Raw genomic sequence first — 27,227 nt, 5'->3', positions numbered from 1 at the left:
TTATCTCGAGCTGCCAAATAAGGACATGGTGGGTGGGTGCAAAAGGGTCTGGGCCCGACTATGAGAGATCACTATCTACATATGTAGGTGAGGTGGGGAGAGATTATGATTATCCAAAAATAAGAATCACAACACACTACTTGATGAAATTGTCACTTTTGGTCAAAATCATCCTGTGCTTTTACACCCTTTATCGATCCAAACCAAACAAATATATAATCTGTTTACGTACATGGCCATAACATGTGGCACATTGTTAGCAAAGGACCACAAGCAATTGTTCCTACACTCTTCCCCAGTTTTGGCCTTCATGTCTTCTACTTAAATACTTTCTTGGCCATTGATTCTTGAATCCTTTGCTTTGTTTGGATAACAGAGAAACTTCATTGATACCATCGACAGCTTCAATTACTTACAAGAATTCACATCTAAAACGCTATAGAATGCTTCACTGTGTTAACCACAACAATAACACAATTAACAAAAGCAAATGTTATTGTTCTCTGGATTTCCACTCCACAATTGCAGAAAGAAGAGTATAATTTGGTATTAGATTCTTGTTTGGCAATGGCAAATTTGTCATTGGGGAGTTACCATTCTCTTCAAGCCATGTCTTTATTGCTCTGCGATCATAAGTGTAACCATCAGCAGCGACACAAGGGTCATACATTATATCCTGTGACAAAGAAAACACCGTATAGATTATTATATGGGATACACAAGAAGATGAATAATACTTGAACCACCTTTGATTACATTTGGTCAAAATTATAACATTATATGGTAGGATGTGTATTAAACACAATTGTCCCACATCGGCTAAGTAATGTGAGGTTTAACATTGTTTGGTTTTTGAGAATTTTTGAGTCAAAGCCCATATCCAAATTCTAAACCTACTAGGTGGTAAAAAGATACTATAATTATAGATACTAGAAGATTTTTTCCTTTTTTTTTTTTTTGTGGGACAGAGGTACTAGAAGATTATGCATGCATACCTTAAGAATTGGACAGATGAAATGGTTAGGAGGTAGGCGCTGAATTGTGGAAGCTGAATCTCTTGCTTTATCTGCAAAATCTTTCAATCTCTCCAGTACAGGAACTACTTGCTCTTTCAAGTCAGGTCTGTCTCTGCGTCGAAGCTCTGCACAGCTCAATCCCAATTCAGCCAACTGCCTTGTCTCTTCCATTGGCCAAAACCCAGCTTTAGGATCCAAAACATCCATTAAGTTTTTATCATGAAGAGCTGTTTCCACAAGATGGGTTATCGCTATTGCTGGTTTTGCAGTCAGTAACTGCAAAATCACCATCCCAAAAGCATAAACGTCAGACTTTGGAGAGATTACCCCAGTCCTTTGATACTCTGGGTCTATGTAACAGAGAGTCCCAACAGGTCCTGTGTCCTTGTATATAGTGGACATGGAAGGGTCTAAATTAAGCATTGTAGAAAGGCCAACATCTCCAATCTTGCTCACAAGGTTATGATCAAGCAAGATGTTTGCTGGCTTCAGATCACGATGGATGATTGGTTTTGGCTTTGAACTGTGAAGAAAGACAAGAGCGGATGCTACTTCCCAAGCAATTCGGAACCTCTCAAACCAAGGGATGGGGAGTGTACTATTTTTCTGCAGCAACCTGTCCTCCAGACTACCATTTTCCATGTACTCATACACTAGGCAACTATGATCAGGACATGCACCAAGAAGGAGAAGCAAATGAGGATGGCTTATTTTGCTCAAGACATCAAGCTGCAAGCCAATAGGAAATGTGAATTAGTATTCAGTTGGGTTCCCATGTTCTCAATTTTACAGTTCTATCAGTACCAACACAAAAGAAGGTAGAAATGGTTGCATGCTTGATTTAAAAGAAGACTCTAAAGAGCAGTGACTAGGAAACTTAGATAATAATTTAACTGCTATATTTAGATTTGGTCATGAATTATACTTACCTCCTGCAGGAATTGCTTAGTTTGGTGACTCTCTTTGTCTCTAGAGTGAAGAACTTTCACTGCTGCAGTTGTATGATGAAAATTGCCCTTATAGACTGTTCCATATGCACCCATTCCAATCCTAAGATCCTCAGAAAAAGATGAGGTGGCAGAAACAATCTCTTCCCATGTGAACTTCTGGTATTGCAGCAAAGGACCCACTAGTACATTTTCAAGCTTTTCTTTCTCCTTGGCATCATGCATGGCTTTCATCTCTGCTTCTCTCCTTTGCGAAGCTTCTCTTTCGATGCATTCTCTCATATACCCAACTTCTATCTTAGCAGCTTCATACTTCTCCTTCTCTTCTGTTGCAAACATTTTGGCTTTCTCCTCTGTAGCCTCTATCTCCTTGAACCTTATTGCTTCATCCAACCGGCGTTTACTTAAATTGTTTATCTGATTATTAAAAATAAAATTTTCTTACAATCCAAATCAAAGATCTTACAGAGATCTTCTTAACTGTGATCTAGTTGGATAGGGTGGGAAAATAAGGAAACATAAAGTATTTTCTGCTGTCAACAAGGATAAAAATGCCTACCTTCCGAGAAGCATCAATAGTCTCACTTTGAGCCATTGCATACATTCCTTTTACATGTCTGAGTTCAATTCTCAACTTTTCTAGCTCCAGGTTGATATTTGCCTGCCATGAGTGGAAATAGATCCGTTACTTCTGTAGCATATACAGCTTTCATAATATTGACCTACTCAGGCGCATATTTTCAGAGATGTTATTAGTGTTTTAATTAAAAAATTTGGTATTGGTTGAGAAAAAGTCCTCTACACTTTTCATGTCCAGAGGACCAGAATGTCTGGAAATAAGAGAGCGCTACCTGGCTCTCAAACGAAGAACAATCTGTAACCATGTCTGAGGTGGACACTTGATCAGAAGTCCATGACTGGTTATCTGTTAAAATGCTTCCACTACTAGACGCCTGGCTCAGTGCACGTCCAACATCTGAGTTGCTGGGACAAGAACTTATAGAATCTTTCCCCTCGCCTAGAACCAGAGACTGACTTCTAGAATGAATAGTTTCATTCGACTTTGTTTTTGTATCAAAGAGAGTCTGGTTGATGGTTGTAAGAGCTTGAAATCGCTGCATTGGCAGGGAGGGAGAACGGAAATGAGAGTATGAACCAACCGAGCCACGATCTGTGCTTTGAAAACAGAAGACCCGAGTTAAAATTTTCATCTTCTAACTTATTAGCATCATTGAAATTGTAAATTATCGTTTTATTGAAATGCTTGCAACTCATGGTATGATGAGCTTCCATTTTCTATAGAATATATACATTGCACACTATGTCATACCAAGATGTAACTCAACCTTAGTCGTGTACGTTACCTGTCTGCGAGCTGGACACATAACTTGAAGAACTGCTGATAGAACATGTGTCACTATTGTCATCTTTAATGCTTCCAAGTGACTCAGAATCAGATGGACGTAGTGATGACAATTTTCCTTTTGAAACAGCATAGACAGTACAAAATCTTGGGGTGCAAGCTGAGATCTTTGAGGACAGTCCCTTTTGTTTCCTAAAAGCATTATATTGTTAAAAGACCATCCAGAATGCAAATTTGAGAAATGATTGCTACAAGGTGAACAAGCATTCTATTGTTAATCCATTTGAATACCAGCATGTCAACAAAATACCTTGTAAACATGCCACGAGATGGGGCACCTATCACAAGATTGCTGATGGCAGACTTAGTAACTTCCTCTGCTATTGCATTTGCCACATCATCTGATTCAATGACTACAACATCTACTTCCACCTACATTCAAAATATACTGGATGACACTTTTATTCCCTGGATTTTCTTTATATCAAACTTCAACAACCAAGAAAGTTTTTACCTTTTTATGAGCACACATTTTCTTGTATGGAAGAAGCAATTCACCTGCCTGCCACTCCACTTCCTTTTTATATGCAGCTACTACGTCATCTCGTGCTTGCGAAAGAGGCATAAAATTTCCCACTATAATCGCAACAACAGAAAGAGGGGACAAATCAGTCGAGTCAGTTCTTTCTTTGGCTTCTTTTATTTTCTAACATAGTGTCATTGTTTCAAAAGAAAAAATAGGTTAAGATAAAGTTCAACCTACTACTAAGGTTAAGATAAGGTTAAGAAAAAAAAGGGTGTGTTGGATGAGGGAGTTTAAGATCTTATACTACTAAAGTACTCTCTGGGAAACTTAAGAATAGATTTGAAGAAGCATAGCTTACTTGGTGTTGGAACTCCAGTAATCCTTGCACGGACATGTATGAACTTGAAAAAACCATTTCCCTCTGGAACAAACTTCTCCAGCGCCCACCTAACTATGTATTTGCTTTTTCTGTTGCCATTGATAGCAATGGCAATAGGTGAAATAGTGGAAGGTGGTGGCAATGTGAGATTGTCATCTGCTCCAATAATTTCACTTCCATCCATTACTCTGCCAATTCTCTGCTACACTGAATCATGTGTAACATATAGAAGGGAAGCACAATTAGTACTCGCAATGGACCAAATCAAGGTGAATAAATTAGCAACCCTATAGCATCATTAAGAACAAATGTTTGTTTTGGTACTAATTTCACTTGGGAATAACTGCAACAGAATAAATCTTATCAGATAGAGAGAGAGAGAGAGAGAGAGAGAGAGAGAGAGAGAGAGAGAGAGAGAGAGAGAGAGAGAGAGAGAGAGAGAGAGACCAGAAACGAATTTTCATGAAATAATCCTCAAACTTCCAAGAACAACCAAAATTTTAAATACCCACAAGGATAAACGTACACACACACATGCAATTCCATAAAGTGCCACTCAGAACCCCAAAAAGGCTCTCAAAAGTTCAAAGAACAACCAAATTCAAACCCAGAAAGTTGCACAGAAAGTAACTCCAAAGAGTATATCACACCAAGAGATAAAAACATGTTACATACCAGCTGCTAAAGCGTCAAAATTCAAACTTTGAGCTCTCTTTAAACTCCTCTTGAGAAAGAACAAAAACCCATTAATATCTCTCTCTGCAAAACCATTTTAAACTTTCAACCACCACCACCACTTTCAGAGTTTGAATAGTTTAGCTGGTAGAAGAAGATGACGTGACAGTATGTAACCCCACAAAGCTCATTTTGCCTCTAAAAATTTTAGCGCTGACTTCGCCGTGAGGCATTACCCGATATCTGAAAGCTACACCAGTTTTATTTTTGAATTCTTATATGTAACCAACATGCACAACTTGTAAGCAAAGTAGTAAACTATATTAAAAAGGAAGAAGTAAGTCTTTCTAAACTAGAAACCAAATCACGAGGGGAAAAAGACAAATGCTATAATTGCAAAGAAACTGACTTCATTTCCTTATAGTTGACCGATTGGCCGGCACATAAAACTTGACTAATAATCTCTTAAATTCTGGACGATTTTATACTTAATTTGATTCAGTGAATGTCATGCTCTGAGAACATTCAACGAATCCCAGGCGTGGTTATCTGCATTTGCTACATTGATTGTCTCTTTCATAATTTCAGATTACAAATTAATTAATATTTACAAATCCGAGACCATGACATTTCATATGAGTATATGACAAACATAATAATTATGCTTTTAATTAGCATATGTAATATACTTTTTGTACTCCACTACTATTTATATCAAAAAGACATGCCATTTAACCAAGAAATAAAATTTCGAGTTTCAAGAAAATTTCGACGGAAATTTTGAAGATTTTTAAATTTCGACAGAAATTAAATAGAAATGACGAAAATTGCTATCAAAATACGAAAATTTTGAATGAAACTTTACCATATGTTTATTTAACATATTATCTACTAAATTGATAAAAAATATTGAAGAAATTCAATTATATAATAAGTTTCATGTGATATAAGGTGAATATAATGCGCGCTGGAACAAATAATTAATAAACAAAATTAGTATAATGAATAAACAAAATTAGTATATTTTTTATACTCTATAATTTAATTATACACTAAAATCTAAACCCTAATACTCTATATATTTTATATACCCTAATACTCTTTATACTATATAATCTATTCATTAAACCCTATATATATACTCTATATTTTTTAGGATATTATGTTTTAAGCCCTTTAGGATACTTTTAATTATTTTTTTATATAGAAATGTATTAAAGTTTAAGATTTAAAATAACTAAAAGAAATCTCAAACTTTTTTTCTTCTTTCCAATTGCCCAAAGGCCCCAAACCCCCCCTCATTTTTTTTTTCTTTCCTTACTTTTTTTTCCCGTGCCTCTCTCTTCAGTCTTTTTTTTATTTTTTATCTTTCCTTCCTTTTTTCCCATGTCTCTTACTTAGCCAAGCTTTGTCTTCACTAAGTGTAACAACCCAAATTTTGGCTTATGGTAATTTTGTTACTTAAATTTTTCAAATTTGTTTTAAGGTTTGTTTAAAGGAATTAGAAATTTCTTTAAATTTATTTTAACTAACTTAGATCTTTGGTTGTGGTTCTAGAGCTTAGTTGTGTGGAAATAAATTTTAGAAAATGAAAATTCAAGAATTTGACTATTATTATTTTTTTTCAGAATTAAATTATAAGAGTAGGATTTTTCATAATTTTTTTGAAAGCAATTTGACTATTTTGAGGTTATAGGAAATTAGTACTCATCAATACGAGTTCGTAGAATTTTTCGGTGAATTATTTGGAGTCTCGAGCTGTTTTTGGTGAATTTCTGAAGTTGGAGAAAATAGAAAATATGAAAATTTCTAAAATTTCTATAAATTTCGATAAATTTCAGTAAATTTCGATAAATTTCGGAGAAATTTCAAAAATTTCGAAAATTTCGGCGAAATTTTCCCGAAAAATTATTAAACATGTGTTTCGATTTCGACACCCTAAAAAAATGAAATTTAATTCCTTGCATTTAACTCAAATGTCATTGGCTCCTATGACATGGCCGGGTTCACTTTGATTTTTCCAACTCTCCTATAAGAATTTGTGTTATAGCAGCTAGGAATTAAATACTATAATAGAGCAAAAGTTTTGGTAATTTTGGTTTTCGTTTTCCAAATTATTTTCCCCTCATTTGCCACCAGCCCACCACCGACTAACAGGAACATTATATTATGGGGCCAAATAAAAAAAAAAACTATGAACAAATCAATGGTGAGGCCAACAATTAAAGAGGGCTACCATACCACATTTTTTTCAGGCCAGAATTGAAAGGATTTCATTGTCACATACACTGATACACATGAAATATCATTCACGTTGTTCCCTAAAGTGAGTTAAAACTTAAAAGGGACAACAAATTAAGGTGATGTGAACGTTTTGAGTTGGTAGTTGGACCTTTTCAATGCATGTTGGGTAGGTACGTAGTATTGTTAAACTTTGTGATAGAACTAGCCAACTAGGGATAGGGTCCATAGGGAGGACTGGGTCCAAACTCAAAGTCATTTTCTTTGGGACTTCCATCATTCCATGTGCAAAGTTCAACAAGATGTGTGGCACAAATAAGGTGGATCAACATTGTACTGAATTTTCTGATTAATTTAAAGCACTGTTAGCACTGTACGTTAAAGGTTCATAGATTTTTTTTTTTTTTTTGCCGTTAAAGCATCTTATTGCATTAAATCAGTCAAAAGAAAGAGTAAATACAAAGAAAGAGCCAAAGAGTCGAAGAAGTGGAGCATCAAAGCCCACAGAAATTCTAAGATCTCATCACAGCGGTGTTGAGCAGACATTATAGCCACCAAACGGAGCCAGTAAGGTGCCGAAAGACTTAGTGAACTTGTCGCGTTAGAGTCCACGATCCTACCGACAACTCTAAATCGAGGCCGATAGTAGCTCATAATGACGGATCAAGCAGTAGTAATCGATGAAAACATGACCAGTACCGGTGAAAATAGTGCTAACCAAACACCTTGAGATGAGCGTTCGAGAAAACCTGAGAGTATCAAAGCACCAAACAAGCCAAAACAAGTGAAAATAAAGGAGAAAAACAAAGCTGCAAGATGCAGTAGGAAAGACTTCCAACATGGAAGTATGGAAAAACTCTCACTATTGAGAGAGGAGAGTATCCCTGAGTTGGGGGGAGAAGGGGAAGGGAAGGGAAAGTCAGCTTCCCTCACCCTCCCTGGAATGTGCGACTGTGGGAGGGCTTAAGGAGAGAGAAGAGAGAAAACAGAGGTGGCGGCTACGGTTACAGATAAGTGATGTCATAAGGTTCCATTGACTTGGTTGGTGAATTTTGGTCCAACGGCTTTAAGTTGAAGGGCTTTATTTCATGGAGCTTCCTATACACACACACTTGATGGCTCTTTAGTCCTTATTGGAAATGTTGAAAATGGTTGCCTAAATTCCATTTTATGGTAATTCTTCAATCGATCCAGAGCAAACCATACATAATATCGAGGAGGAACATTTCAATTTAGGACCAAGATTTAGAAGCTTTTAAGCATACTTAATTGTGAATCAATTTACTCTTTTCAAAGATATATGATGAAGAAAATTTATGTTTCAAAATATAAAATACAAATGATAATTCGATATGTGTTTATATGATTAGGAATTTGGTATTAATTTATAGGGCTTTTTTCAAATTTGATACTTGAACTTTGGGTTGTGTTCTAACTTGGTACTTGAACTTTAATTTGGCCTAATTACATACTCAATCTTTTATTTTGTATCTTATAAGTATCAAATCCTAATTCTGTTAGTCAAAATCATAATTTTGTTAGTCAACTTAACAGAGATGATGGTATTTAAGTCTTTTTACAAGTTTTAGAAAAAAAAAAAAACAATAAAAATTAGAGAAATGAACAAAAACATAAAAAAAAAAAAAAAAGAAGAAGAATAACACAATAAAAGAAGAAGAGCAGGAGATGGGTACGGGCTGGGTGTAGGGGATCTGCAATAGTTCTCTTGTGTGTTTTTTTATTTTTTATTTTAGAGATTTGAAACATTAAGAAGAAGAAGAAGATGGTGGGTGTGTTGTGGAGAGATATGCAGTGGGTTTAGAAGGAGAAGAAGAATAAAAAGAAGGGTGGGTGTGCTGTGGGGAGATCTGCAGTAGCTTTATAAGAAGAAGAAGAAGAAGGTGGGTAAGGGACTGTGGGGTGGTGAGTGTGGGGATCTGCAGAAGGTTTTTCTTCTTTTGTTTTTTAATGTTGGGGATCCAAAAAAGTAACAGAAGAAGAGGAAGGAGGATGAGGAGGAAAAGTGGCGTGGGTGGGGGCAGAGAGAAGAAGATGATGATGAAAAGACAAAATTACCCACGAGAATATTCATTTGGGTAAACAACTCAACTGCATTTACTGAAATACCCCTGGGTTTGACAACTTATGTTATTAATTTGGACAGATGTACCAATACAAAATAAAAGATATAAGTATATTATTGAGACAAATTAGAGTTCAGTACTAAATTCGGACATAACCAAAGTTTAGGTACTAAATTAAAAAAAAATCTTAATTTATATTAGTACCATGCATGATGCATGCATGCAAGCTGCCAATGATGCACATATATAGAAGACAGGTGATGACTAAGCTAATTAACGACCATTGAGACGCTGGCTTCTTCCACGAAAAGCAACACCATCACCCTGATTAGGCGGAGCACTGCTTGTTTGTGCAGGCTGCTGTGCAGTGCTTGTTCGAGTCCCGTTGAGTCGATAGCCTCTTCCTTGGAATGCAACTCCCGCGTATGGATTACGCTGGACTGGGGCATTGAATTGGGTTCCCTCACCCCAGTAGGCTACTACTTTGTGCCTGGAAATAATTCATTAAGGTCTATACTCTTTACAGAAACAAGTCATTCTTAGAAAATGCCTAATCTTCAATGCTCATCATGTATTGTTTTTCTTTATAATGTCCCGGCCAATTCATATCCCCAAGCATCCCAAATGAGAATGTTAAGTTTTGAGAATAATATACGATGATTCATGTGTAAGGTAAAGTAAATTGGAAAAAGGATACACCCAGAGAGGAGTCTTGAGAGTGTATTTTCCACCAGCAAGAGGATGAAGCACAGTTAGAAAGTAATACAGATGTCCTGCAACCATCCCTAGAATGTCGGGCTTCAAAGGATCTCCAAATAACAAATCCAGAAACAGCATTGCCCAAGGAAGATAGAATCCCTATATATATAGAGACACAAGATGTTAAATTCTCTCTCTCTCTCTCTCTCTCTCTCACATTCATTAGGCTGTTTTAAGGGATACCCTCTACTCAAATCTGCAATGGAGCCTAAGCCTAGGGACCATCCACTAGTGAAATTCAGCAAAACAAAACCTCAGATGCTGTTAAAATTGAAGAGAATAGTACTGGTAAGGGAAAAGTACCTTCAATGACACAAGCCCATATATGCTGATGCGTGCATCTGGGAATTCACGGGACCATACATAGACGATCATGAAAACCACGGAAGGTCCCATAAACGGAGCCAAGAGATATGGTACAGCAGACATCACCTATAAATCATGTACCATGTATGTCATTATTCTTATAGTTTGCAGATTTGACTCTGCAACGTTTATGTCTATACAAAGTATTGTTCTCTGTAGTTATGCTCTAATTAGAATCAGAGAAATAAATACTAGTAAATGGCCTTGCTTACCAAAAGCGACAGTGCTCCAAAGATTAACATCCACACATAGTCTGCTGTTCTCTTGTCAAACGGTCCTCTCTCCAATGAAACACCATATTTTGCTCTATGTAATTTAAAAAAGAAACAAACAGTACTGGATTAATATGAAGCTGCACCATCCTTTAAAGCTGTACCATCTTATTTATTACATCAATATAAATTGTTAGTATCAGATTGTGAGGAAATGGTACAAAGTGACTTTTGGTTTACTGGATGAGGCATTGAAAATTTGATATATGATAATACTTTTTAATACATAGAGTCACCTTTCTCACATTATAAAAAGACGAAAAGCAAACACGAATGAAAATGGCCCGAGGAAGAAGAAATTGGTAATAAGCCTCCAAACCTTCATTGAATCATTCATCATTAGTAAAAGAACATGATCAGCATAATTTGCATGAAGGAAAAAAAAATGTGTTCATCAATCATTCTTTCCATTCTCATATATATATATATATATATATATATCTTTCTTTGCAAGAAAGATGAAAGCAATAATAAGTTTCAGCCTTTGGATTATTAGAGATGAGATTTTCATTTACCTGGAAACTTTTGATGACAAGGCCATAATTAAGTGCAATGTTCCAAGGATTATAAAGTTCCAGGTAAAAGGCACCTGTAGTCATAAGACAGGCCATTCCATAGGTCTTGCTCACAGGTGGTAGAGATCGATAGTATCTGCAATCATAAAACAATAAAATTGAAATATTACTGCAGCCAAAGTAACTCACTTTCAATCATAATTTACTACATGGTGTAGCAGAGTGAACAAATTTCAGATTTAGTAAATCAAACATGAATACATCATTCAAATTATGTGATCAGTCAAACATGGTCAATAATGCATGCGTGCACATGAACCTACTTTGTGTGTATGTTTGTGCATGAGTTTGAGAGAGAGAGGTTGCTTACTCCGCTGGTGTAGACATGGCAGAGAAGCAGAAGAGCTGGTGGTTGAATGGGTGCTACAGCTAGTGATGGAAAAAGTGAATAAGTATGCAACCAATACAACTGGGCAGGTGACCGGCTGAGGCAAGTCCTCGAGACTGGGTTTTGATTGCAGAGGCAAACTCAGATATAATTCGCAATTCTAATGAGCTTTGTGAGAAGAGGAGAGAGCTGTTTGATCTCAATAGCTGCCTTCTCTGCAAGTTGACAAAACTTCTCATAAAACATAGGTACAATGTGGAGCAAAACAAAAGCTGTTTTTTAAAGTGGACAACTTATTTAATTATTCGCAGAATAATAAAATTGAACTCATGCAGCATAGGGCATGCCGCACTCACAATGAAGTGGGTCCCATAATGGACTTGGTGCATGCACCTTTCACTTGAGTTGATTAATCAACTTTCTCTCCAATCTGCAATGGTCATGTGGCCATTCCGCACATACTCCAAGCAACCTCTTTTTTTTTTTTTGTTTCCTTCCGCTGCATGCGCCTCTCTCTCGCTTCCCAAACCTATTTTGGTTAATTAATATATTAGAACTAGGCTAGGCTAGTATGTACAGCATTGGGTGCTGATAGGATATTTAATGTAAGCAAAAAAAAAAATAGGGGGTGCTTTACCCCCATAACTCGATCCGTGCCTGGTTGTATTGATAATTCCAAAGAAGAGACTTTGGGGTCGTCTCAATTCCCCAACGGAGGGCCATGGGAAATACTTTGGTTTCAACCAAGTCTTCCATTACCTGACCATCGACCACTCATCATCATCAAGTTAATCTATGGAAAAACAATGCGTTTGAATTATCTGCTTGTTTACAATAACTCAAACAACTGGCATGTTGCCTGTATGAGCGAGCACGTGCCACCCACTCACTCTCACTTGTTTAGTCAAAACGCACTCACCCACAATTTTAAAACAGGTTTTAATTCATCATTTGGTCTTGTATGGAAATGAAATATTGGCTTTATTCCTTAAATATTTAGGTTACAAAGCTAGAACATGGAAAGCTTGAGGCTGTCCCATGTCTTTCTTCCAAACTTGTGCTGATAGTTGGCGTGCTTGAAAGATTTCACCATCCAAATTCCATACACTCTCGTTGCCAGAAGAAGTGAATGTGAAAGCAGGGGTCTGCACCCAAGAAATGAATGAGTTCGACAACACAAGAGATATGAAGCATGATGAGAAAACATACCTTGTGATGTTCCACAAACTTGAAATCCAAAGGATTCTCACCTTTCCTTGCAAGTTGGGTAAGATGCCTGTATGTATCAATCAATCATGGAAAAAACAAAAACTTTAAGATGGTGTTCATGGATAAAGCGGTAAAAAACTAACAACAACGTATGATAATTGATGCCAAGAAGCAACAAAATCTTCAGAACTTGACATCAACACCTCTATAAGTAACTTGCAAGAAGAACAGGGCCAATTTTTCCATGTGTACAACAGAGACAAACACTTTTAGGGGAAGGTGCATTGAGACGAGGGCTATATATTACCACAGATAGAACAGGCCAAACAAAAATTACCAAAGATAGCATACATGGGAGCAGTCTTTGATCAATATGAGATGCAGGAAACCATCTGAAAGGTGTGCATCAGCAACCAAACCGTCAGGTGCTTTTTCATTTCTACAAGAGATTACTGCAGCACCAACGCTAAGAAACCTTCCCTGGGATCTGGACCATTTTGTTTCCCCTGGATGTGAGAAAGGTGTTGTTTGGAAACCACCTGTGGACCTGTGAATTGGCTTGGTGCTACACACCTTGCAGTTAACATGGCATATCACCTTTTGGGATTTATTTGGGTGCCAAAATGCTCGCTTGCGACGTCCCAGGTTTCCTCTCTCGGAAATTGGATTTGTTTCTTCTGATTTGACTTCTAAATATGCTACTTCTGCCTGATAGGACCTGTGATACAGCAAATATCATAAATCAGATATGTTAATGTTGAGCTCATCTGAACAAAACAAAAAAAATCATATCTTCATTATTCACAATTCACAGGTAGCTAATGAAAAGAATTTGCATGGTGAAAGTGTGCCCAAAAGGAAGCCGAGAAGTTCAGATAAATATCTACCAAGATGTTGGCTCATACACAGACTGTATTCATGATGAGCCCCATCATTCATGATTTTGGGACTCACAGATAAAAATATGATGACCAATTAGTGACTTACCTGTGCCTCAAAAACACATTTGTTCCTGCATAATCATATCGTTTAGGGCCCATCCAGCGATATTTTTCACTTTCTGTAATGACATCTCCATAAAATCCATACCTAAAAATATTGAGCATATGAATTTTAGAGAACATTGATGATGTGAAATTTAAAATGAGAAGCATATTAGCTAACTTTCCATTATTCACCACCCTTCATTTATTCAGACGTTTACAATAGATTAATTCATTAGCTATCTATAAGTTAGGTTATTAATTAGCACATAAGCAGAGGAGAAACTACTGACTAACAGTTTTACTAAAAGGTAGTAGAAGTGATACTCTTTCTCAGTAATGAAGATAGCAAAGATCTTGGGTTGACAATATGCAATTACATCAGTTACAATGAGAAACTACCCAGCAAAAGAAGCCGCATAGCGCACACAAGGTTGAACCTTTGATGTAGATTTTATTTTCCACCTAACAACTTGGGCTACATCAAGCCACACCCTTTTACCAAGGACAATGTGAAATGTAGATGTTATAGGATCTCGAGTCCCAGTTGTACTGAAAGAAAAAGTGAACACCTTACATTAGATCAGAGAGAACAGTATCAGCTGAAATAATAGGAAGAATGATATTATATCAATATGCTCTGCAAATCAATAATCTCAGATATGGTATCAGGTTCTATAGACACATTGGATATTAAGAATGGTTTATGTGCAATGTGCACTGCCAAGACATATACAACGACTTCATATATGTGACAAATGATGAAAGATATACTTAAATAGTTTATTGCTGCTCCCAAGTATACAGGTCAACGCTTTGTTCAGCATTTGAACAAAAAGTTGAATCTGACAAGGGTTGAAAACCTACTGAGTGTCCCACATTGTATCTGTAGGGTGTGGTCAAACAATAAACTGCTGTTCAAGTTTAATATTAACTTGGACAACATTTTGGGTAATGCAAGTCTATATGCCTTGAAGCTGTTTGTAATAAGCATTGTGGGAGTAATGGACAAACCCAATAAAATATGAAAAAGATGAACGCTGATTAAAAATGCAAAGGTGTACCACATCACAATGGCATCAGTTGAGCCAGCAGGAATAATCCCAAATCTAAAATGTTCATTGGGGAGGGGAAACTCAGGATCTTGATCTGCTTGTGCTGGTTTTTCAAAACAAGAAAAGAGCAGTTATCATGTATTAGCCATTAGTAACTAGAAGTACACTGTACTGTTACTAAATTTAACCATCATGGTTTGTAAAATACAGAATAAACTAACCAACACTGGAAGAACCATCTTCAGTTCCTGTAATTTCAGATACATCCAGTGATATGTCAGATAACAACCTGTTAATACTGGGAATCAAATTCAAAGCTTGACTTGTATGGAGATTTATTATTATGGTACATACGGATCTTTGAGATTCCTGGGCTATCATCACTTTGACTTGGGAGGAGATGAGACTGCTCATTGTTTGGAGAAGTAGTTTCAATAACTGTTTCATTTGGATCACGAACAACAGAACTGTCATCAGACCTAGCAGAATGAAGAAAACCTGAAGGAGTTGGTGGATATGGAGCTTTATGCCTTGAAGAAAGAAACCCATTAAGAATTTCATTGAAAAAGCCATCACCACCCTGGAGCCAAATCAATTACCAAACAATCTGTTATTAGGAATGAGATAGAAAAATCACACCAAACTTGAAAATTGAAGAAACAAAATCTAAAATCAAGAAACAGGACGTTTCAGAACCAATTAAAGGGTAAATTAGTTATCACCCTGGAACCACGTAAAACTATGAACAATCAGAAAACAAGTAATATGAAACAATCATCACTTGGAATTAATGACCTTGACCAACATGGAAAACATCTTAAGACTTGGTGAAAAATTAAGACCACAATAAGGGATAAGGATAAAGCGAAACAATGCTCCATTTCAGCCGGCTGTAACCATGTCGACATGACATGTATACGCATATGGCTATTAGGCACTCCAAAATAGTTGAAAATCTTAAAAAGGGCAAATCTGACACTTCAACATGTACTAACATTCAGTACCCAGACGTCCCAGACCCACGTCTACATAACACAGTACAAAGATGGACCACCTCGTGTTAGAATTTTCTATTCGACAGGTTTGATTGTTTCAATTCTTGTGATATCTGGTAACTTAGTGATGCCTATGATTTACCCCACTTATAAAAACCATATGTACAAGAAAGAAGCACCACGTACTAGAGAAGTTATAACTTACAACGGCTATAACTCCATCATATGAATTAGGCTCCTTGTTTCCTGTAGATGCCATCACATCAAATGCTTGTCCTGCCCTTTCAGTCACAATCACCTATGAAGGAATTGAACACAATATATATAAGAAGGATAACTGAGCACATTTATTATTTAATCTTCTGTGATTTAGTAGTATCACTTTCTTCAATGGACTTTTTGTAATCTTGGGTTGGAGAAATCTTTGTTCCCATTACAAGAATACATAAACAAGCAAGAATTTAACCTTTGTTTTCACTTTAGCACGGGAGAATATAGGAGCCACAGTGTCCCAAGTTTTGCAGCCATTTCCCTTCCCACTCCTTGGATGAACAAAAACCTAATCAATCAGAAAAAATTTCTACAAAAGAATTATAATACCACTTTATGTCTGTTTTGACCTACCAATTAAAGGACTCAAGATCCAAACAAGAGAAATGATAGAGTGCTTGGACAGCTACAAAACATACCAGAAGATTCTTTGGTCTCCCCTGTTCTTTGACTTACCAATTATAATACCATCTTATTTATTACATCAATATAAATTGTTAGTATCAGAATGTGAGGAAATGGTACAAAGTGACTTTTGGTTTACTGGATGAGGCATTGAAAATTTGATATATGATAATACTTTTTATTTTTTTAATACACAGAGTCACCTTTCTCACATTATAAAAAGACGAAAAGCAAACACGAATGAAAATGGCCCGAGGAAGAAGAAATTGGTAATAAGCCTCCAAACCTTCATTGAATCATTCATCATTAGTAAAAGAACATGATCAGCATAATTTGCATGAAGGAAAAAAAAATGTGTTCATCAATCATTCTTTCCATTCTCATATATATATATATATATATATCTTTCTTTGCAAGAAAGATGAAAGCATAATAAGTTTCAGCCTTTGGATTATTAGAGATGAGATTTTCATTTACCTGGAAACTTTTGATGACAAGGCCATAATTAAGTGCAATGTTCCAAGGATTATAAAGTTCCAGGTAAAAGGCACCTGTAGTCATAAGACAGGCCATTCCATAGGTCTTGCTCACAGGTGGTAGAGATCGATAGTATCTGCAATCATAAAACAATAAAATTGAAATATTACTGCAGCCAAAGTAACTCACTTTCAATCATAATTTACTACATGGTGTAGCAGAGTGAACAAATTTCAGATTTAGTAAATCAAACATGAATAGATCATTCAAATTATGTGATCAATCAAACATGGTCAATTATGCATGCGTGCATATGAACCTACTTTGTGTGTATGTTTGTGCATGAGTTTGAGAGAGAGAGGTTGCATACTCCGCTGGTGTAGACATGGCAGAGAAGCAGAAGAGCTGGTGGTTGAATGGATGCTACAGCTACTGATGTAAAAAGTGAATAAGTATGCAACCAATACAACTGGATATGTATATGTATTTGGTTGTATTGATAATTCCAAAGAAGTTAAGAGACTTTGGGGTCGTGTTCCCCAACGAAAGGGTCATGGAAAATACTTTGGTTTCAACCAAGTCTTCCATTACCTGACCATCGACCACTCATCATCATCACGTTAATGGAAAAACAATGCGTTTGAATTATCTGCTTGTTTACAATAACTCAAACAACTGGCATGCTGCCTGTATGAGCGCGACGTGCCACCACTCACTCTCACAGTCTCACTTGTTTAGTCAAAACGCACTCACCCACAATTTTAGAACAGGTTTTATTTCATCATTTGGTCTTCTATGCAAGGATAAAAATATGAGTACTCAAATTTATGGATATATCAATTTCGATAGATATCGATGTAAAGAAAGTTGAGTTAAATTTTATTCCTTTGTTGGTTTATTATTGATTAATTATGATTAGTGGATGTGTTTTGATCTAATTAGGCTGGATTTGGTTTGATTTCATCTTATTCCTCTTTTTCTTTTCAAATTTTGAAACTTTTTATACAATTCTGCCGATATGTTAACGATATTACCGATATTTTATCGATATATATTAATATTCTACCGATATATATCGATATTTTGTCGACATATACTTATATTTTATCGATATATACTTATATTTTATCGACATATACTGATATCAGAGAAATATCGGTTACAACCTATTTAAATATCGATGAATGAAATTATAGATATCTCGACGGATATATCGACAATATAGTAGATATTTTCATCCATGCTTGTATAGAAATGGAAATATTGGATTTATTCCTTAAATAATTAGGTTACAAAGCTAGAACATGGAAAGCTTGAGGCTGCCCCATGTCTTTCTTCCAACGTTCCAATCAAAGCACTAAAAAATAAATAAAAATAAAAATTTAATTAAAAAAAAAAACTGTTGTACATTATAGGCATAGTGAGTTGAAGATTCTGTTGAATAACCCTTGGTTCTCCATCAAACTTCAGGGCCGGATGCAAACAAGCAGACGAGGCCTCGGAAAACTTGTGCTGATAGTTGGTGTGCTTGAAAGATTTCACCATCCAAATTCCATACACTCTCGTTGCCAGAAGAAGTGAATGTGAAAGCAGGGGTCTGCAACCAAGATATGAAATAATTACAAGCAAAATGAGTTGGGCAACACAAGAGATATGAAGCATGATGAGAAAACATACCTTGTGATGTTCCACAAACTTGAAATCCAAAGGATTCCCACCTTTCCTTGCAAGCTGGGTAAGATGCCTGTATGTATCAATCAATCATGGAAAAAAAATTCTTTAAGATGGTGTTCATGGACAAAGCGGTAAAAAACTAACAACAACGTATGATAATTGATGCCAAGAAGCAATAAAATCTTCAGAACTTGGCATCAACACCTCTATAAGTAACTTGCAAGCAGAACAGGGCCAATTTTTCCATGTGTACAACAGAGACAAACACTTTTAGGGGAAGGTGCATTTAGACAAGGGCTATATATTAACACAGATAGAACAGGCCAAAAAAAATTTACCACAGATAGCATGCATGGGAGCAGTCTTTGATCAATATGAGATGCAGGAAACCATCTGAAAGGTGTGCATCAGCAACCAAACCGTCAGGTGCTTTTTCATTTCTACAAGAGATTACGGCAGCACCAACGCTAAGAAACCTTCCCTGGGATCTGGACCATTTTGTTTCTCCTGGATGTGAGTAAGGTGTTGTTTGGAAACCACCTGTGGACATGTGAATTGGCTTGGTGCTACACACCTTGCAGTTAACACGGCATATCACCTTTTGGGATTTATTTGGGTGCCAAAATGCTCGCTTGCGACGTCCCAGGTTTCCTCTCTCGGAAATTGGATTTGTTTCTTCTGATTTGACTTCTAAATATGCTACTTCTGCCTGATAGGACCTGTGATACAGCAAATATCATAAATCAGATATGTTAATGTTGAGCTCATCTGAACAAAACAAAAAAAATCATATCTTTGTTATTCACAATTCGTAGCTAATGAAAAGAATTTGCATGGTGAATGTGTGCCCAAAAGGAAGCCGAGAAATTCAGATAAATATCTACCAAGATGTTGGCTCATACACAGACTGTATTCATGATTTGAGCCCCATCATTCATGATTTTGGGACTCACAGATGAAAATATGATGACCAATTAGCGACTTACCTGTGCATCAAAAACACCCTTGTTCCTGCATAATCATATCGCTTAGGGCCCATCCAGCGATATTTTTCACTTTCTGTAATGACATCTCCATAAAATCCATACCTAAAAATATTGAGCATATGAATTTTAGAGAACATTGATGATGTGAAATTTAAAATGAGAAGCATATTAGCTAACTTTCCATTATTCACCACCCTTCATTTATTCAGACGTTTACAATAGATTAATTCATTAGCTATCTATAAGTTAGGTTATTAGCACATAAGCAGAGGAGAAACTACTGACTAACAGTTTTAATAAAAGGTAGTAGAAGTGATACTCTTTCTCAGTAATGAAGATAGCAAAGATCTTGGGTTGACAATGTGCAATTACATCAGTTACAATGAGAAACTACCCAGCAAAAGAAGCCGCATAGCGCACACAAGGTTGAACCTTTGATGTAGATTTTATTTTCCACCTAACAACTTGGGCTACATCAAGCCACACCCTTTTACCAAGGACAATGTGAAATGTAGATGTTATAGGATCTCGAGTCCCAGTTGTACTGAAAGAAAAAGTGAACACCTTACATTAGATCAGAGAGAACAGTATCAGCTGAAATAATAGGAAGAATGATATTATATCAATATGCTCTGCAAATCAATAATCTCAGATATGGTATCAGGTTCTATAGACACATTGGATATTAAGAATGATTTATGTGCAATGTGCACTGCCAAGACATATACAACGACTTCATATAAGTGACAAATGATGAAAGATATACTTAAATAGTTTATTGCTGCTCCCAAGTATACAGGATCAACGCTTTGTTCAGCGTTTGAACAAAAAGTTGAATCTGACAAGGGTTGAAAACCTACTGAGTGTCCCACATTGTATCTGTAGGGTGTGCTCAAACAATAAACTGCTGTTCAAGTTTAATATTAACTTGGACAACATTTTGGGTAATGCAAGTCCATATGCCTTGAAGCTGTTTGTAATAGGCATTGTGGGAGTAATGGACAAACCCAATAAAGTATAAAAAAGATGAACGCTGATTAAAAATTCAAAGGCGTACCACATCACAATGGCATCAGTTGAGCCAGCAGGAATGATCCCAAATCTAAAATGTTCATTGGGGAGGAGAAACTCAGGATCTTGATCTGCTTGTGCTGGTTTTTCAAAACAAGAAAAGAGCAGTTATCATGTATTAGCCATTAGTAACTAGAAGTACACTGTACTGTTACTAAATTTAACCATCATGGTTTGTAAAATACAGAATTAACTAACCAACACTGGAAGAACCATCTTCAGTTCCTGTAATTTCAGATACATCCAGTGATATGTCAGATAACAACCTGTTAATACTTGGAATCAAATTCAAAGCTTGACTTGTATGGAGATTTATTATTATGGTACATACGGATCTTTGAGATTCCTGGGCTACCATCACTTTGACTTGGGAGGAGATGAGACTGCTCATTGTTTGGAGAAGTAGTTTCAATAACTGTTTCATTTGGATCACAAACAACAGAACTGTCATCAGACCTAGCAGAATGAAGAAAATCTGAAGGAGTTGGTGGATATGGAGCTTTATGCCTTGAAGAAAGAAACCCATTAAGAATTTCATTGAAAAAGCCATCACCACCCTGGAGCCAAATCAATTACCAAACAATCTGTTATTAGGAATGAGATAGAAAAATCACACCAAACTTGAAAATTGAAAAAACAAAATCTAAAATAAAAAAACAGGACGTTTCAGAACCAATTAAAGGGTCAATTAATTATCACCCTGGAACCACGTAAAACTATGAACAATCAGAAAACAAGTAACATGATACAATCATCACTTGGAATGACCTTGACCAACATGGAAAACATCTTAAGACTTGGTGCAAAATTAAGACCACAATAAGGGATAAAGATAAAGCGAAACAATGCTCCATTTCAGCCTGCTGTAACCATGTCGACATGACATGTATACGCATATGGCTATTAGGCACTCCAAAATAGTTGAAAATCTTAAAAAGGGCAAATCTGACACTTCAACATGTACTAACATTCAGTACCCAGAGGTCCCAGAGCCACATCTACATAACACAGTACAAAGATGGACCACCTCATGTTAGAATTTTCAATTCGACAGGTTTAATTGTTTCAATTCTTGTGATATCTGGTAACTTAGTGATGCCTAAGATTTACCCCACTTATAAAAACCATACGTACAAGAAAGAAGCACCGCTAGAGAAGTTATAACTTACAATGGCTATAACTCCATCATATGAATTAAGCTCCTTGTTTCCTGTAGATGCCATCACATCAAATGCTTGTCCTGCCCTTTCAGTCACAATCACCTATGAAGGAATTGAACACAATATTTAAGAAGGATAACTGAGCACATTTATTATTTAATCTTCTGTGATTTAGTAGTATCACTTTCTTCAATGGACTTTTCATAATCTGGGTTGGAGAAATCTTTGTTCCCATTACAAGAATACATAAACAAGCAAGAATTTAACCTTTGTTTTCACTTTAGCACGGGAGAATATAGGAGCCACAGTGTCCCAAGTTTTGCAGCCATTTCCCTTCCCACTCCTTGGATGAACAAAAACCTAATCAATCAGAAAAAATTTCTACAAAAGAATTATAATACCACTTTATGTTTGTTTTGACCTACCAATTAAAGGACTCAAGATCCAAACAAGAGAAATGATAGAGTGCTTGGACAGCTACAAAACATACCAGAAGATTCTTTGGTCTCCCCTGTTCTAGGTCCAGAGAAGCATTAATTTGATTGACCCACATCTGACATGTTTGGAGATCCTTATGACCAAATGTATATTGAGCCAGGACCCGAAGAGACGACAGGGTCTTTGAGCTCTGGAAACCATGCACTGTAAAGCGGTGAATCTGCATCAATGTAACCACAAAACATATCATTAAATATATCAGGGAGTGAAAACAAATAACCAAGAATAGGAATTGAACAAACCTCAGAATCATGACCCGAAAGGCATCTTCTAGCATTTGGTCCATGAATCAGACCATAGTTGATCAACTCAACAGCATACACATCAGAAAATTTGATCTCGGTCACAACCTTTGAAGCAAATTTGATGCCCAAACAAGTTGAGTCATCCTGATATTAGGCAATGAGAAAAAAAAAAAAGTTCAAATGTTCACAGTTAAACCGTATTATCAACCCAGCATTTTACAGAAATGCTTTACCAACCTATGATACAGTTACCAGTATTCCAAACAAAGAAAAAACCAAAAGTCTTCAACTAGAATAGAAGGACCAAAATAAAGCTAAACTCAGACAATAACGATGAAATATTAGAAGAACGCACTTGCCCTTCAAGCCTAATAAGCAGAAGACAGACCAGAATCAATACAACAACAAAAAATGATCACAAAGTGTTATCAGACTGAAAAGTTTTATTCTAACATACATATTTAAGAAAAATTTCAATATAGAGTTGATAAAGGAAAAACCTTAAGTATAAAAAAGAAACATGTTACAGATGAGAATAAAAGAGAAAAAGCTTACATGTTCCAATGGCTCAACCAATTTCCAAGACAACCCATCTGAGTTGAAGGTGAGAATGACTTCCCCAACGTGGTCCAAGGAAAGGGTGGAGCTCAAAACCGAGGCTTGGCCATCAAACTGTGCTTGTGGGAGCGGGAGAGACTGCTCTTCTTGAATGGGACCATCTACGTCTCGTTCCATTCACGAGGTTCAATATAAATATGACATTAAAGGCGGCTGGCCAACATGCTGAGACAAATCTCACCCAAGAAACTACAGAATTCAGATGGAATTCAAAAAGCCGGTGATGAGTTCTGGAGTTTGGTAGATACCCTTTACAGGAAATGTGTGAAAGTCGTTTTTTCTTTAATCAGAGTTCGTGAGGCAAGGTGGGATTGTCGCGTTTATGGGTCGGTTTAGCCCGAGATTTTTTTATTGTCAGAATTTAGCCCGAGATCTATTTTTTTGTTTGGCCATGAGCCCGAGATCTATTTTTAATGCTTTTCATGTTTTTCTTTAGTTCTTTGTTTTTGTTTTTTTCTTTCTCTCTCTCACCCGTCATTGTCATTTTTATTGGTTTGACTTCAAAATAAGTGGACTCAATATATAGGGAATTAGGGATGCAACATAGATGGGTTTAATACAAACTTGCAGATTTTTTTTGTTGGTCAAGAAACTTGCAGAATGATCAAATTCTGACAAAAAAAGAATTGCAGAATTTGTAGAGTATGCGCTAAGTTTGAGTTGAGAAAATATTAGTTCGACTAAATTCGAGTTAAGCTCAAATTTGATGCCAAACATAGCAAGTTAAGCATGCTGAGGTTGTGCAATAACAGGATTGCTGACGTTCAAAAAACGACAGGTCGTTCTCATGATACTATCAAAGGACAGGATTGTTGACCAGCATTCCCTCCACTTAAAGTACCCACCCCTTTGGTTCCATCCATTATACAACCTGCTCAATGCTCATGCTCATTCAAATAGCAGAATGGCTGGAAGTCCTCAGTTATACAAGTCTTCTCACATGTTATGTTTCAATGAAAAAGTTACTCAGAAAATATTCCCATTTTATTTCTTTTTTCATTAGGTTAAGGAAGCTATTCTCATTTTCAAGATAATTTCAAGTTTAAATATCTGCTATTCAAGATTATGCAGTAAAAGATAATAAAAATTCCCTATAAACTAGAACAAAAAATTTTATGTGTGGAGTATATTTTCCATGTCAGCTTAATCTTCAGGAACAATACAGACTTAAATGCATAAAGTTATTTTGTCAAGGCACCACAGTGTAAACCTTCACATCATCCATTTCTGGGCTTCTCACTGAGTACTGAAATGTCCATCCGTGGCAAGCACCGGCATGCACGCCCTTCTTATTAATGGCAAAAATAGCTCCCACAAAATCAGGGAATTTTCTCGCAATTCGTGATATTGCATCCTTAGCAGCAAGTTTAGGCTCCATCCCTAATCTCATGCTCTCCACAACTTGATAACTATAATGTAATCAAATAAAATACATCTTTAGATTCATTAAATAAAGCTGAATAGATTCAGTTCAGGTGCATCAGCAGAAGTTTGACAAGGCATTTAGTTTAATCAATGACCACAAACCAGAAGCAAACTGAGGATAAAATATACAAGGAAAAATAGAAAACCAAGCCTGCCTGACACATACATAACATATTCATTATATTGGCTGCACGAACCTACGCAGGAAGTACTGGTGTAGTTTTCACATTCAAGTAACCAGAGTTGCAAGCATGATGGATCAGATTGGTTTACTATATTGGAACTCCAGCCGCAAGGCCAGCTTACAATGTCTAACAAGCCTCCTACAGGTTGAGTTTATCTAATAAGAGTATTTATATTATATATTTATGACATAAATTTTAATACTAGATTGACTCCAAGCTATTTTGCAGAGTTAGCGTTTCACCTCATAATGATTAAGGCTTTGATATTATGCAAGTCTAGAGCCAATGACACCGAAGAGGAAAAATTTTGAACATCATCACAGTGGTTTCATTTGGAGCTCAACCTAATCTCAAATACCAAGATTTGTAATTGTTGACCAAATCCTTCAGCAAGATTCCAATGCTTCAGCCAGACATCTAAGGACCAAAAATGACCAACAATTGAGTTAAAAACCTTTTATTTTCTTTTCCATTACCATGGAAGGAAACGCATCATGATGTCACCATCTCCAGTTGCACCACAAGCACCAACTTCGTCATCAGCATATGATGAAGATCCTGCAATGGGTCCATCACCCACCCTGCAGTCAAGAAATGCCTTTAGTGACTTGAAAGTAGGGGTGGGGTGATAAATTTGTCATTCATCATTACTTGGTTGATATTTGTGGCATTAATCCAGTCAAAATTAATAGCAACAAATAGATAGATGGATAAAAAGCTAACCCTATTTTGTCTAAAAGCCTTATGACTTTATCTATACAGTATTTTACAGATGTAGAACCAAGTTTCACAAATAAGTACTAACAATAATGACAAATAACTCTTTATAACAAATGCAGAAAAATTTAGGATGAGCAAAACTTGAGTATTAACTTTTACCAATAATACTAGAATAGTATCAACTAGTAGAATGCCTAAGTATAACTTACCTCCCTGGGATCTTGAATGTGGCTCCATTAGTCGAGGTACCAACAGCAATCTGCCCCATCTAGACAAGAAAAAGACAGTAAATTAATGAAATTAAAGTATTCAAAGAAACCCTGCTAAGATTATCACCAACTTACTTTATCAATAACTGCCATTGATATGGTGTCATGGTTGTGACGCCCAACATGAGATAATCTTGATTTCATATTTCCCATCAGACTGGTTTTGGAACATAGCTCATCAAAAAGGTTCAGAGACTCCGTTGCATGATAAGGGCCACAACTATTTACAGGTACGACATTTTTCCAAAAATTAGGTTGGCATTGATTTTCTTTCCATTTAGTCCACTTCTCCATAGACTCTGATGAGCTAAGGTTTGTTGGACCTGGAAGACCCATTGAAATTGCAAAAGCCGAGGCTTGCTCTCCAACAAGCAAAGTGTGTGTGGTATATCGCATCACTAACCTAGCAGCTCTGATTCCATCCTTTACATACCTCATGGCAGCAACAGCTCCAACCTCCATTGTCACCTATGCATGTCCTTAGCAAAACACATAATAGATAAGTCATTTTTAGAGCAAGCAATACAACAACATGAAGTAATTACAAGAACAATGATTGCAATCCAAGGAATATGTGAATACTGCTTACCCCATCCATGACCAGAGCATCAATTGTAGTTTCTCCATTCTCATCTGGACTCCCACCAGGCCCAACTGTCCCAATAATACCATTTAGTATAATTTCTTATCATAGCTATCAAACCCATCAACATAAATAGTGACTACCCAATCAAGCAGATAGAGAATTAAAACCAGTTTCTACAATATAATACTAAAAAGAATTAAATCATACACATGAGCAAAGAAACAGATAATGAAAGCACCAATTCCCAGTAACAATTTTCTTCTATGAAGATAATACTTGAGTGAATCTAAAATTCAAGCACCCACCTGTACCATCACATCTGAGTTCCTCGCAAGCTGAACAACCCTCAACAACGGCATCCACTGCAGAGAAGCCATTATCAACAACCTTCCAAGCAGCTCGAACAGCCTCTACGAAGGGCCATGTGCTCACCACCACAGGGTATTGCCCTGAATTCAACGCCTCGTGTCCTATGACCTAAAAACCCATGCAAAAAACAGCGATCTGAATAATTAATTCGATCCAGCCATAAGTGTAATGAAAGAAGCAAAATAGTAATTTTCTGGGCAACCAAACAAGGAGAAATTGCAAAAGATAGTGCAAGACTAACCAAGAAGAGTAATAAAAATGTAAGGATAAAGATACGTGCGGAGTTCAGATTCTTGGTAGCCATGGAATCTTAGGACAGTGGGTGAGGGTCTTTCATCTTTCAAAACTTCAGCTGCTGCTCTGTTATGTGGGCCGGGTTTGACTTGCTGGTGAAGACTGAAGAGGCAGCATAAGTCTCACAGTGGGCTTCCACTCGAAGGCGGTCACAGACAAATTTTTCGGTCAAATTTTTTTTTTCGCAAATGGAGTAAGGTTT

The 27,227-nt window shown here is 36.5% G+C and overlaps 5 protein-coding genes across 13 annotated transcripts; all 5 read right to left on the bottom strand.

The window, feature by feature from the left end:
• Positions 1-88: 88 nt before the first annotated feature.
• On the bottom strand, positions 89-5,136 carry LOC147289633 (U-box domain-containing protein 35-like). Its single transcript, XM_086236471.1, has 10 exons — positions 4,907-5,136; positions 4,211-4,438; positions 3,841-3,962; positions 3,637-3,758; positions 3,328-3,518; positions 2,815-3,134; positions 2,523-2,624; positions 1,946-2,380; positions 996-1,745; positions 89-676 (listed from the first exon to the last, which is right to left on the bottom strand). The coding sequence occupies exons 2-10, from the start codon at positions 4,413-4,415 to the stop codon at positions 494-496; spliced, it is 2,430 nt and encodes an 809-aa protein (XP_086092597.1). The 5' UTR covers positions 4,416-4,438; positions 4,907-5,136; the 3' UTR covers positions 89-493.
• Positions 5,137-9,320: 4,184 nt separating this feature from the next.
• Positions 9,321-11,762, bottom strand: LOC147289632 (derlin-1-like). Its single transcript, XM_086237665.1, has 7 exons — positions 11,514-11,762; positions 11,144-11,279; positions 10,874-10,947; positions 10,569-10,662; positions 10,294-10,422; positions 9,929-10,089; positions 9,321-9,721 (listed from the first exon to the last, which is right to left on the bottom strand). Exons 1-7 carry the CDS (start codon positions 11,528-11,530, stop codon positions 9,505-9,507), a joined length of 828 nt encoding a protein of 275 aa, XP_086093791.1. The 5' UTR covers positions 11,531-11,762; the 3' UTR covers positions 9,321-9,504.
• A 565-nt stretch (positions 11,763-12,327) lies between these two features.
• Positions 12,328-17,524, bottom strand: LOC147289631 (ceramide kinase-like). The gene is made up of 13 exons (XM_086234862.1): positions 17,517-17,524; positions 17,000-17,061; positions 16,463-16,494; positions 16,240-16,332; positions 15,979-16,071; positions 15,133-15,358; positions 15,000-15,044; positions 14,788-14,881; positions 14,126-14,275; positions 13,728-13,829; positions 13,078-13,458; positions 12,741-12,807; positions 12,328-12,676 (listed from the first exon to the last, which is right to left on the bottom strand). Exons 1-13 carry the CDS (start codon positions 17,522-17,524, stop codon positions 12,533-12,535), a joined length of 1,497 nt encoding a protein of 498 aa, XP_086090988.1. The 3' UTR covers positions 12,328-12,532.
• A 633-nt stretch (positions 17,525-18,157) lies between these two features.
• On the bottom strand, positions 18,158-23,551 carry ACD5 (Diacylglycerol kinase family protein). Of its 7 annotated transcripts, none has more exons than XM_086238442.1 (13): positions 23,115-23,549; positions 22,557-22,703; positions 22,242-22,474; positions 22,084-22,159; positions 21,826-21,918; positions 20,988-21,213; positions 20,855-20,881; positions 20,643-20,736; positions 19,980-20,129; positions 19,586-19,687; positions 18,938-19,318; positions 18,603-18,669; positions 18,225-18,522 (listed from the first exon to the last, which is right to left on the bottom strand). In XM_086238442.1, exons 1-13 carry the CDS (start codon positions 23,292-23,294, stop codon positions 18,385-18,387), a joined length of 1,914 nt encoding a protein of 637 aa, XP_086094568.1. In that variant the 5' UTR covers positions 23,295-23,549; the 3' UTR covers positions 18,225-18,384. The 7 variants fall into 7 exon arrangements, with proteins under 7 accessions (XP_086094563.1, XP_086094564.1, XP_086094566.1 ...); XM_086238443.1 differs by having other exon boundaries at positions 18,226-18,522; positions 20,643-20,727; positions 22,084-22,176; positions 22,307-22,474; positions 23,115-23,547; XM_086238437.1 differs by having other exon boundaries at positions 18,158-18,669; positions 23,115-23,551.
• A 677-nt stretch (positions 23,552-24,228) lies between these two features.
• Positions 24,229-27,197, bottom strand: LOC147289629 (N-terminal nucleophile aminohydrolases (Ntn hydrolases) superfamily protein). 3 transcript variants are annotated; one of them, XM_086237542.1, is made up of 7 exons: positions 26,973-27,197; positions 26,668-26,839; positions 26,366-26,430; positions 25,852-26,244; positions 25,717-25,775; positions 25,264-25,368; positions 24,229-24,586 (listed from the first exon to the last, which is right to left on the bottom strand). In XM_086237542.1, the coding sequence occupies exons 1-7, from the start codon at positions 27,033-27,035 to the stop codon at positions 24,367-24,369; spliced, it is 1,077 nt and encodes a 358-aa protein (XP_086093668.1). In that variant the 5' UTR covers positions 27,036-27,197; the 3' UTR covers positions 24,229-24,366. The 3 variants fall into 3 exon arrangements, with proteins under 3 accessions (XP_086093668.1, XP_086093669.1, XP_086093670.1); XM_086237543.1 differs by having other exon boundaries at positions 26,668-26,866; positions 26,973-27,196; XM_086237544.1 differs by lacking the exon at positions 26,973-27,197 and having other exon boundaries at positions 25,852-26,255; positions 26,668-26,957.
• Between the last annotated feature and the right edge of the window lie 30 nt (positions 27,198-27,227).

Source organism: Dryas octopetala, chromosome 3 (genome assembly GCF_963921425.1).
Source record: "Dryas octopetala chromosome 3, drDryOcto1.1, whole genome shotgun sequence".
In the NCBI taxonomy this organism is placed as follows: Eukaryota; Viridiplantae; Streptophyta; class Magnoliopsida; order Rosales; family Rosaceae; genus Dryas; species Dryas octopetala.
Note: the sequence above shows the minus strand (reverse complement) of the source record. Positions and strands in the feature narration are given on the sequence as shown.